The sequence below is a fragment of the Heterocephalus glaber genome, unplaced genomic scaffold (genome assembly GCF_053883595.1).
Source record: "Heterocephalus glaber isolate CG9 unplaced genomic scaffold, H.glaber_assembly_v1.0 deba00001719, whole genome shotgun sequence".
Lineage (NCBI taxonomy): Eukaryota > Metazoa > Chordata > Mammalia > Rodentia > Bathyergidae > Heterocephalus > Heterocephalus glaber.
This window is the reverse complement of record NW_028258432.1, coordinates 1,121,471-1,134,184: the sequence shown is the minus strand read 5'-3', so window position 1 is coordinate 1,134,184 and position 12,714 is coordinate 1,121,471. Positions and strand designations below refer to the sequence as shown.

General features: G+C 37.6%; 1 protein-coding gene across 3 annotated transcripts in view; it reads right to left on the bottom strand.

The window, feature by feature from the left end:
• Rnf17 (ring finger protein 17) overlaps nucleotides 1-12,714 on the bottom strand; it is a 160,038-nt gene that overhangs the window by 61,351 nt on the left and 85,973 nt on the right. For all 3 annotated transcript variants that reach the window (XM_021236394.2, XM_021236396.2, XM_087199443.1), the window contains exon 20: nucleotides 4,308-4,428. In XM_021236394.2, the coding sequence (XP_021092053.2) occupies nucleotides 4,308-4,428 (121 nt within the window). The remainder of the gene's footprint in view (nucleotides 1-4,307; nucleotides 4,429-12,714) is intronic.

The window sequence follows — 12,714 nt, the reverse complement described above, 5'->3', positions numbered from 1 at the left end:
ATAAATATCTATGCACCAAACACTAGTGCACCCAACTATATAAAACAAATACTAACGGACATGAAAAGTCATATATGCACTAATACAATTGTAGTGGGGGACCTCAACACCCCACTGTCACAAATAGATAGATCAACTAGACTAAAAATAAGTAATGAAATACTAGAACTCAATCGAACTCTTGAACAAATGAACTTAACAGATGCTTACAGAGTCTTCCAGCCCACAAAATCAGAATACACATTGTTCTCGGATGCACACGGGTCATTCTCAAAAATAGACCACATACTCACACATAGAACATGTTCAAGTAAGTGCAAAGGAATTGAAGTTATCCCCTGTATATTATCAGACCATAGTGTGATGAAATTGGAGATCAATAGCAAAAGAAACTCAAAAAATTTCATAAACATGTGGAAATTGAACAACACACTTCTGAATAACCAATGGGTTACAGAGGAAATTAAAGAAGAAATCAGACAGTTCCTTCAATTAAATGACAATGACAATACAACATATCGGAATCTATGGGACACAATGAAAGCAGTCTTATGAGGGAAATTCATAGCAGTGAATATGCATATTAGGAAAACAGAATGAGCCCAATTAAACAACCTGATGCTGAACCTCAAGCTTCTAGAAAAAGAAGAGCAGGACAAGCCCAAAGCTCATACAAGGGAGGAAATTACAAAGATCAGAGGAGAAATCAATGCAATGGAGACTAAGAGAACGACACAAAAAATCAATGAAGCCAAGAGTTGGTTCTTCGAAAGAATCAACAAAATTGACAAACCTTTAGCCAACCTTGTCAGAAAAAGGAAAGAAAAGGCCCAAATCCATGCAATTAGGAATGAAAAGGGTGAAATGACAACAGACCCAGCAGAAATCCAGAGGATCATCAATACCTACTTCCAGAACCTATATGCTAATAAGATGGACAACACAGAAGAAATGGACAGATTCCTAGATACACATGAATTACCAAAGTTGAACGAAGAAGACCTAAAAATTCTGAACAACCCAGTATCAACCAATGAAATTGAAAATGTAATTAAAAACTTACCAACTAAGAAAAGCCCGGGCCCTGATGGCTTCACTGCTGAATTCTACAAGACATTTAGAGAGGAACTGCTGCCACTACTGTTTAAACTCTTCAATGAAATTGAAAGGGAAGCAATACTCCCAAATTCATTCCTGGAAGCAAGCATCACCTTGATCCCCAAAGCAGAGAAAGACCCAACTGAAAAAGAGAACTATAGGCCAATCTCACTAATGAACATAGATGCAAAAATCCTTACTAAGATAATGGCAAACAGAATGCAGAAGATCATCAAGAAGATCATACACCCTGATCAAGTGGGATTCATCCCAGGGATGCAGGGATGGTTCAATATATGAAAATCAATTAATGTAATACACTATATCAATAGAGCCAAGGACAAAAACCATATGCTTATCTCCACAGACACAGAAAAAGCATATGACAAAATCCAACATGCATTTATGATAAAAACCCTACAAAAAATTGGAATAGATGGTCTCTACCTCCAACTGATAGAAGCCATCTATGAAAAACCAACAGCCAGTATCATACTAAATGGTCAAAAACTGAAATCCTTCACACTAAAATCAGGAACAAGACAAGGATGTCCACTATCACCACTCTTGTTGAATATAGTTCTGGAAACATTACCCACAGCAATAAGACAAGAGAAAGAAATAAAAGGAATAAAGATAGGAAATGAAGAAGTCAAATTGTCATTATTTGCAGATGACATGATACTCTATACAGAAGACCCCAAGAACTCCACCAAAAGTCTTCTAGACTTAATAACCAAATTCAGTCAAGTAGCTGGTTACAAGGTTTACACACAAAAATCAATAGCATTCCTCTACACCAATGACAGACTCACTGAGAGAGAAATAGGGCAAATTATTCCTTTCACAATAGCAGCCAAAAAACTGAAATACCTAGGAATCATCCTAACGAAAGAAATCAAAGACCTCTTCTCTGAAAACTATGGCATTCTGAAAAGAGAGATTGAAGATGATATCAGAAAATGGACAGACATTCCCCTGCTCCTGGGTAGGAAGGATTAATGTAGTGAAAATGGCCATACGTCCAAAACTGCTATATAGATTTAATGCAATTCCAATTGAGATCCCAGCAGCATACTTCATAGACCTTGAGAAAACAATCCAAAAATTCATTTGGAACAAGAAGAGACCCAGAATAGCAAAAGCAATTCTAGGTAACAGAGACATGGCAGGGGGTATCACAATCCCCAACCTGCAACTATACTACAAAGCTACTGTGATAAAAACAGCATGGTACTGGCAAAGAAACAGACCTGAGGACCAGTAGAACAGATTAGAAGATGTAGAAACAACGCCAGACACACTCAACCATCTCATCTTTGACAAAGGAGCCAAACACCCTCACTGGAGGAAAGATAGCCTCTTTAATAAATGGTGCTGGAAAAATTGGGCTTCAACTTGCCAAAGGTTAAAACTAGACCTATATATCTCACCATGCACTAAACTAAAATCAAAATGGATTAAAGATCTAAATATTAAAATAGAAACTCTGAACCAGTTGGAACAGAGGTTAGGTACAACCCTTGAAGACATCGGGGTAGGAAAAGATTTTATGAACAAGACCTCAGTTGCCCGTGAACTAGCACAAACAATCAACAAATGGGATCTCTTCTTATTAAAAAGCTTCTGCACAGCAAGAGAAACCACCAGCACTGTGAAGCGACAACCCACAATGTGGGAAAAAATCTTCACCTGCTCTTCCTCAGACAAAGGTCTACTATCTCGAATCTATAAAGAACTTAAAAAGATCAGACCTCCCAAATTTAAAGACCCAATTCAAAAATGGGCATCTGAAATGAACAGATATTTCTCAGACAAAGCAGCAGAAATAGCAAATAAATACATGAAAAAATGCTCAACATCACTGGTCATTCGAGAGATGGAAATGAAAACAATGCTGAGATTCCACTTCACTCCAGAAAGAATGGCTGCTATCATGAAATCAACCAATAACAAATGCTGGCGGGGCTGTGGGGAAAGAGGAACCCTGCTCCACTGCTGGTGGGAGTGTAGACTGGTGCAACCACTGTGGAAATCAGTATGGAGATACCTCAAAGAACTAGGACTGGAAGTCCCATTTGACCCCACTATTCCACTGCTGGGGATCTTCCCCAAAGAATTAAAAGAATCATACCACAGTGATATATGTGCACCCATGTTCATAGCAGCGCAGTTTGTAATAGCTAAAACTTGGAAACAGCCCAAATGCCCATCAAATGGAGACTGGATAAAGAAAATGTGGGTTTTTTTTATAAAATGGAGTACTACTCAGCCATAAAAAATGAGAAATTAGAGACATTTATAGCTAAGTGGATGCACATTGAGGCGATACTCTTAAGTGAAATAAATAGGACTCACATGTGTAAATACTGAATAGTTTCTCTGGTGTGAGAAACTGAAAGTGTAAATAAGGACTAAATGTATAACAGGTCATGTGAAATAGGAAGAAAAGGGGCAAAGGGGAAGGAAGTGGGAGGGCTAGGGGAAAGGATAGAAGGGAATGGGATTCATATGAGAAAATGGAAAACTAGGAACAAAAGCTTTGTAAATAGGGAGGCCTGGAGGGGTTGAAGGGAGGGCTGGGCAAGGATGAAAAAATAAGAACCAAGAGAGACTATGTAAAGGTGCAAATTTCCAATGATGAATGTCATTATATTGTATACCTAAAATGTACCAATGATTAGAATGAATAATCGATAATGTAAAATAGGAAGAAAAGGTCCAAAGGGGTAGGGGTAGTGGGAGGGGCAGGGGAAAGGAAAGAAGGGAAAGGAAAAATGATGAGAAATGGAAAAAATGGAAATAAAGTTTTTGTAAATAGGGGAGGGTGGAGGGCGTGAAGGGAGGGCTAGGAATGGGGAAAAAATAAGAACCAAGATGCATTATATAAAGGTACAATTCCCAATGAGAAATGTAATTGTGTTGTATACCTACAATATACCAATAAAAGAATTTAATAAAAAAAAATAATAATGTTGTTTTCAAAAAAAAAAAAAGATGCTAGTCTCTTTTTCTTAGAAGCATCTTGAGAAACTTTTCTTTTGGTTTTAAGATTTCTTAGGGATGAAGGAAAAAATCACTCTACTCAATTAGACTAATGATTATTTCCCTTTGAGTTTTCTGATACAGGTACAGGAAAATTCCAATTATTTTCTTGCAATTAAAATGTCACATATGAAACAAAATGAAAGTTTTATCCATCTACTTACCCTATTTCATAAGATGCTAGGCCTTCTTGGACTAGCTGGTCATTAATACTAGTAGGAGTCATTCCAGGAGCACCAAAGGAATCAAAGAGCTCAACTAAGAGCACATTATCTTCCAGAATTTCTGTAAAAACCATTAAACTAGCTTAGGGAAAGAAATAAATATGTTGCAAAATACACAAAATGGACAATTTTTTAAAACTGGAAACAATTTTTTCTTTGCATATATGAGATATCTTACTGAATACGTCACAGTCTCTATGGGCTAAAGTAGCATTTTGCAGTCACAAATGAGTTATTAACAGTTTCTGTTCAAATTTTATTTTAGGATAGCTCAGTGTGGAGGTACACACCTGTAATTCCAGCACTCAGTCTGGGTAAATCAGTGACTTAAAACCTGTTTTTATATATATACATACACATACACACACACACACACACGCACGCACACGCACACACACACACACACAGGGCTGCGGATGTGGTTCCGTGCAAAGGCCCTGGGTTCAATCCCCAGTGGTTAAGGAAAAAAACAGAACAGCCACTTGCTGGGCATGGTGGCACACACCTGTACTTCCAGCACTCAGGAGGCTCAGGCAGAAGGATCTCTGAGTTCAAAGCCAGCCTGAGGTACACAGTGAGTTAAAGTGAGTTGTAGTCTGAACTACACAGTGAGACCCTGTCTCAAAAAAAATCCAAAAATATTGTGTACTTTTTGTCTAAGAATGAACCAAAATTAGATTAAATCTTTATAGATTCAGAAAAATATAATTTGGGGAGACTCAACATGGTTGAACAGAGGAGGAGTCACGTAGGACTCACAGAAGGTCAACTAAAACCAGAAGTAACTAGGGCTGGGGATTTAGCTCAGTGGTGCTGCATCTGCCTCCCAAGTTCAAGGTCCTGAGTTCAATCCCCAGTACCAAAAACAAAACAAAACAAAAAACACCCCCCCCCCAAAAACAGAGCTAACTGAAGCAAAGGAAAGACATACACCTTGATATAGAAAATCAATCTGAATGAAGATACTTGTAGATCGAACAATATACACATATAGAAGTTAAACAGAGGGGAAGAGACTCTCTGGGGTCTGTCTGCAGGGCTCCCTACCCTCACCCACCCCAGGAACAGCCATTTTGACAACTTCCCTAAAGCTGGCGGGAACCAAGGGTCACAGCCGAGTCTCGCCTCCCAGAACAGACTCAGGGTACACAGTCCCTCCATTCCATCATCCCCTCTCTAAGCACCAAGGAGGATGCAACTCTGCAGCATCCTTGCCAGCACACCCACTCACTTGTCAATAGGCAGTGAGAGTGACCAACAAGTGAACAGCATCCGAGTCCACCCAATTGTTTTCTCTAACGGTATTTAAAGTTTTTTATTATATATATTTTTTCTTTTGGTAGAATTTGAAGTTTTTCACCCATTTTGTTGTTCTTTTTTAATATTACTGTTTGAATAGGACCTCTTGTTTTAGTCTCTCCCTTTGTTTTCTTTCAACTTGCTTCCTTAGTATTTTTTCTTCTAGTTTAATCTCTATTCATTATTTATCCTTTCCTAGTTGGTTTTTTCTATTATACTACTAATTTTCTTTTATTCCTTAATAAGACCTTTTATTTCAATCTTACCACTACCTTCTCAACTTCTATCACTTAATTTTGCAAAATCTATTTTTTCCCTCACTCTTCCCATTCCTGCACCTTATCCTTACTAGTATAACCATTTATCCTTATGAATCTGTAGATAGTCAACTATATCTTACTACAGTTGAATACTGTTCTATTGTGAATGGTGGTAAAATTGCTCTGTTGAGTAGATATTTACTGTATATCAATATATGGTTTTTATCTTAGAGTCTGTACCACAATTGTAGATCTTGGTCCTATGGTTAAAGGTAGTATAGAAGTCGTTATTATAGTGTGTCATTAGTTTGTATTTGATGCTACTGCTCTTGCTGATCATACTACTTTAACCAATGTGACATAGTTGTTGCTATTTATATGTATATCAATATCACATTAACTATATTAACTAGGGGTTATAAACAATACTGGAGCCCATTACCAAAGAACAGGCTACTGGACCAAATAGGCTACAACCTTCCCTCCCTAATAAATGGAGGTGGTTGGATGCTGGGATAGACTGGGAGGCCAATAGCTAGCTATGCCTAGAGGACATCTCTGAAAGGTAGTCATAACCTAAGGAGCTCTCAATACTAGCAATAAAGCTACCTACCATAAGCAATTTGCAAGCCTCAGCAAAGAAAACAACAACAAGAAGAACAACAACAGAAATAGAAAATGAGAAAACATGGAAGCAAAATGCCCCCAAAAGCTCCCAACTCCCCCAAAGCAAATCCAGGGGTTATCAAGAGGGAACTACTCAGAAGCCACACAACCAAAATATGTGAAATTATAACAGCAGAGGTAACAAAACAGATCAATGAAGACCCTTGGAGAATTCAAAACAGACACAGCTTCACAGATAATCAAAGAGATAAGGACCCTAATAAAACAAATGATTGGTGAATCTAGAGAAGCTACTTATATAAAAAAAATAGAGGAGCTAAAGAAAGACATGCAAACCATGAATGACCAAGATAAGAATTAGATTCCATAAAACAATTTTAAACAGAAATCCTAGGGATTAAAAACTTCTTTTTGAAAGGCAGCAGAATCAACCAGTGTGAAGACATAGTATCAGACCTAGAAGACAGGGCTGTGATTGGTGATCAACTAACAAGAGATACCTTAAAAATAGCAAGGGAATAGGAAAAATTGATCCAGCAGCTACTAGATAATACAAAGACTAATCTAGGATTAATTAGAATCAATGAAAAATCAGCAAGTAACACAAAGGGCATAAAAAATACCTCTTTACAGAATAGCAGAAAAATTTCCAAGCATATAAAAAAGAATTTGATATATACCTAACTGAAGCATACAGAATCCCAGACAGCCATGATTATAAAAGAACTACACCAAGATATCATAGTCAAGATTCCAGAAATTCAACACAAAAACAGAATCTTAAAAATGGCTAAGTCAAAGAAACAAATCATCTATAAAGGAAAACCCATCAGACTTACAGCATTTTTTTTTTTAACACAAATCCTAAAGTCAAGGAAACCTTAAACTGTTTCAAACCCAAAAAGAAAATAACTTTCAGCCCAGATTGATGTATCCCACAAAATTATCTTTCAAAATTGATGGAAAAATAAGATACTTCCATGATAAAGAACACTTAAAAAATTCATGACCACCGAATTAGCACTCCCCAAAATTCTTAAGGATATCCTAGTAAGAGACAATGAAGATAACAATGTCAAAAAGCCCAATAGAATGGACCCATCTGGTAAGGCAAACAGTTAGAAGGGTGGGAACGGGAACCAACAGTAGGAAAATAATATAATGACAAAGATAAGTCAATACTAGTCAATACTAGTTGATTGGCAGATCAATTGGACAAAAAATCAACAACAGAATATCAGAGTTGAACCAAGCCTTTGAACAAACGGACTTCATAGATTAGTGTTCCACCTAATAACAACAGAATATATGTGCTTCTCAGCACCATATGGGAATTTCATCAAATAGACCACACACTACCCCACAGAGCATGCTTAAGTAAATGCAAAGGACTCAAAATATCCCTTGCATCCTGTCAGATCATACTGCAATGAAAATAGAAATCAACAGCAAAAGACACCACAGAAACTATGTGAACACTTGGAAATTAAATAGTAACCTCTTAACTAATCAATGGGTCAATGGGTCACAGAGGAAATTAAAGAAGAAATTAGATGTTCCTATAATCAAATGATAATGCCAGTATGACATATTAGAATCTATAGGATGCAATGAAAGCAATCCTAAGAGGAAAATTTATAGCAGTGAATTCCCACATCAGAGAAACAGAAGAAGTTCAAATAAATAACCTAACGACGAGCCTCAAGGTTCTAGAAAAACAAGAACAATCCAAACCCAAAAGGAAGGAAATTATAAATATCAGGGCAGAAATTAATGCAGTCGAGACTAAAACAATAATATAATGAATTAATGAATTGAAGAGTTGGTTCTTTGAAAAATTAAACAAAAGAGACCAACCTGTAGCAAACGTTATCAAAACAAGGAAACAGTCCAGCGCCTGCCTCGCAAGCACAAGGTCCTGAGTTCAATCTCTGGTACCAAAAAAAACCAACCCCCAAAACAAGGAAACAAGAGACCCAAATTCATGTAATTAGAAATGAAAGGTTGAAATAAAAAAGGATTCTGCAGAAATCCAGAAGATCATCAGTAATTATTTCGAGAACCTGTACTCTAATAAAATGAAAATTTCAGAGGAAAGGGATACGTTCCTAGATATATATAAATTACCAAAGTTGAATAAAAAAGATATAAAAATCCTGAATAATACAGTATCAGTCAATGAAATTAAAAAATTTAAAAACTACCAACTAAGAAAAGAATTCACTGCGGAATTCTATAAGAACTTTAGAGAAGATCTAGTGCCACTACTCCTTAAACTCTTCAATGAAATCTAAAAGGGGAGCAGTACTCACAAAGGCATCCCTGAAATCAGCATTACCCTTATACCAAAACCAGAAAAAGACCCAACCAAAACAGAGAACTATAGCTCAATCTCTTTAATGAACATCCTCTGTAAGATACGGGCAAACAGAATGTAGCAAATTATCAGAAAGATTATATACCATGACCAAGTAGGATTCATTTCAAGGATGCAAGGATGGTTCAACATACACTAATCAATAAATGTAACAATACACTACATAAACAAGAAGGAGAAAAATCACATGATCATCTCAACAGTTGTAGAAAAAGCATCTGACAAAATCCAACATCCATTCATGATAAAACCTCTAAACAACTGGAACAGAAGATTGTTTATCCCAATCTAATAAAATCCATCTATGACAGACCAACAGCCAACATCATCAGAAACAAGACAAGGAAGTACACTGTCACCATGCCTGTTCAATATAGTTCTGAAAACATCAGTGAGAGCAATTAGACAAGAGAAAGAAAAGGAATATTGTTGCAAAAGGAAGAAGTTAAATTACCATTATTTGCAGATGACATGATACTCTATAGAAGACCGCAAAAACTAAATTGAGTAGTGTAGCAGGATCCAAAGTCAACACTCAAAAATCAATAGCATTCCTGTGCATCAATAACAAATTCACAGAGAGACATTGGGGAAACAAAAACTTTCAAGGAATTAACCTAACCAAGGAAGTGAAAGACCTCTAATGAAAACTATAGTAATGCTGAGAAAGGAGATTAAAGAGGATATCAGAAAATGAAAAGACATCCCCTGTTCCTGAACAGGCAGAACCATATAGTGAAAATGGCCATATTTCCAAAGCTGTTATACAGATTTAATGCAATTCCAATCAAAATACCAATAGCATTCCTTACAGAACTAGAGAAAACAACCCTAAAATTTTCATGGAACCAGAAGTGACTGAGAGCAGCAAAAGGAATTTTGGGCAACAAGGGCAAGTCATGGGGCATCACAAATCCTGGACTTCAGGTTATACTACAAAGCTTCAGTGATAAAAACAACATGCTACTGGCAAAAAACCAAACCGAAAAACCCAAACCAACCAACCACACACATATACACACACATGCACACACATGAAAAAAACAACAAAACAACAAAACAACAAACCAGACTTGTGGACCAATGGAACAGAATAGGAGATGCAGAAACAAGCCAGGCCTGGTGGCGTATGCCTCTAATCCCAGCACTCCAGAGGCTGAGGCAGGAAGATTGCCATGAGTTTGAGGCCAGCATGGGTTACACAGGGAGTTCAAGACCAGCCTGGACTACACAGGAAGACACTTTATGAAAAAAAAGAAAAGAAAAGAAAAAGAAACAACTCCAGGCAAATGCAGCTACTTTATCTCTGACAAAGGGGCTAAACACCTTTGCTGGAGGAAAGAGTCTCTTTACGAAATGATGCCGGGGGGCTGGGGATTTAGCTCAGTGGTTTCGCCGCCTGCTGTGCAAGCCCAAGGACCTGAGTTGGACCCCCGTACCAAAACCAAAACCACAACAACAAAAGAAATGGTGCAGGGGCGGGCGGGGGTTTAGCTCAGTGGTTCCGACACCTGCCTCACAAGCGCAAGGTCCTGAGTTCGATCCTCTATACCAAAAAAAAAGCAATGGTCTTGGGAAAACTGGCTTTCCACATGCCCAAGATTGAACCTGGACCCGTATCTCTCACCATGCACTAAAATAAAAATGGATCAAAGATCTAAATTAAAACAGAAACAATGTGCTGGAAGATAAAACAGATAAAACTCCTGAAGATATAAATGTAGGCAAAGACTTTATGAACAAAACCATGATTGCACAAGAAATATTATAAAGAATCAACAGATAGGATAACATCAAACTGAAAAGCTTCTACACAGCAAAGGAAACCACCAACAGAGTGGAGAGAGAACTCACAGAATGGAAAACATGTTTGCCAGCTATTCCTCACAGAGAGGACTAATATCTGGGATATTCTTTATTGAATTCTTTATACTGAAATAATTAGATTTCCCAAATTAAAGACCCAATCCAAAAATGGGCATCTGAAATGAACAGACACTTCTCACATAAAGAAGTACAAATGACCAATAAATTTAAGAAAAAGTGCTCAACATGGCTGGCCATACAAAAGACACAAATTAAAACAACACTGACCTTCCATCTCATTCCAGAAAGAATAGCCATCATCCAGGAATCAACCAATAGCAAGTGCTGATAAGGCTGTGGGGAAAAACGAACCCTTCTCCATTGCTGGAGGAAGTATACATTGGTACAACTACTATGGAAATCAGTATGGAGATTTCCTCAAAAAACTAAAACTAGTTTCCATTTGATCGAGGTATTCCCCTTCTAGGTACTTTCCTGAGAGTTAAAGACATCACACCACAGTGATTCAAGCATATCCATGTTAACAGCAGCATGATAGCGCATGCCTGTAATCCCAGCATGATTTACAACAGCTAAATCTTGGAAATAGCCCATATGCCCCATCAACAGATGAGTGAATAAAGAAAGTATGGTATTTATATACAATGAAATACTACTCTTCCTGTCTTACTTTTCTCTCCTTGCTGAGACAAATAATCAGCACCCAATGTTAATGGGGAAAGGGTTTATTTAGCTCACAGTTTGTAGAGGTTTCAATCCCTAATCGGCTGGCTCCAGTGGCATGTGGCAGAGGGGCGCCATAGATGAGAAACAGTTCATGGTGACCACAGGGTAGCAAAAGCAACAAGGGAATTTAACAGCATCTGCCCCTTTTATCTTATCCAGACTACTGGGGTGGGTAGCACTCACACCTTTAATCCTAGTGTCCTTGAGGCTAGCATTGCATCATGAATGAATTCCAGTGTAACACATTCTAGATCAAGCCACCTCTGAAAAAGCCTATGACCACATGAGCCTTTAGGGGACATCTAGACACAAACCATAACACTACCATACAGAAGGATTAAACTCGAGGCATTTTTAGGTGAATGGATGCACCTTGAGACCATAACCTGAAGGGAAATAAATGAAACACACAAGTTTAAATAATGCACTGTGTCTCTTGTATGAGAAACCCAAAATATAAATGAGGAAAATGGAGGATAAACATTAGGAAGTAGGAAGATGCTCAAATGGGAAGGGGAGCAAAAGATGGGGGGGGGGCGTGGAGAGCAGAGAAAGGGGAGATTTTTAAAAAAGAATTGAAAAAATGGAAATAGAAGTTTTGTAAATTGGGAGAGCAAGAAGGGTTGGAATGGGGGGAGGAGAAGGGGACAAAAAAGTAAGATGTGTTCCACACGTGTCCAAGCCCCGTGAGGAGTTACCATTTTGTACTGCAACCCTATACTGACAAGAGAACTTTCAAAAGGAAAAATATAAATTAACATATATTCAGTGTAAGTATTCTGTGGTATTTTTCTTTTAGACAAATTTGTATTCATTTTATTCGCACCGTTTCCCTTGTATCATGTGAGCGATCACGTTCATCACAGGGAATCTGTACCTGCACGTTGTGTATTTTGATTCTTTTCTTCCCCATCCCCTCCCTTCAACCCCTCTTCCCTTATTTACAGAAGCTTTGTTTGCCGTTTGTCCTTCTCATTTCTTCTTCTCCCCTCATTTTTCCTCTCCCTCTCCCTAGTTCCCCTTTCATTTTGAACCATTTCTTCCTATTTCACATTATCTATTGTACATTTTGGTCCTTATTTACCCTTTTGGTTTTTCACAACAGAGACACAATGCAATATTTACACATGTGTGTGATTTTTTTCACTTATGAGTATAGTCTCAAAATGCATCCATTTAGCTGTAAATGTCTCAAGTTTATCCTTCTTTAGGGCTGAGTAGTACTCCATTA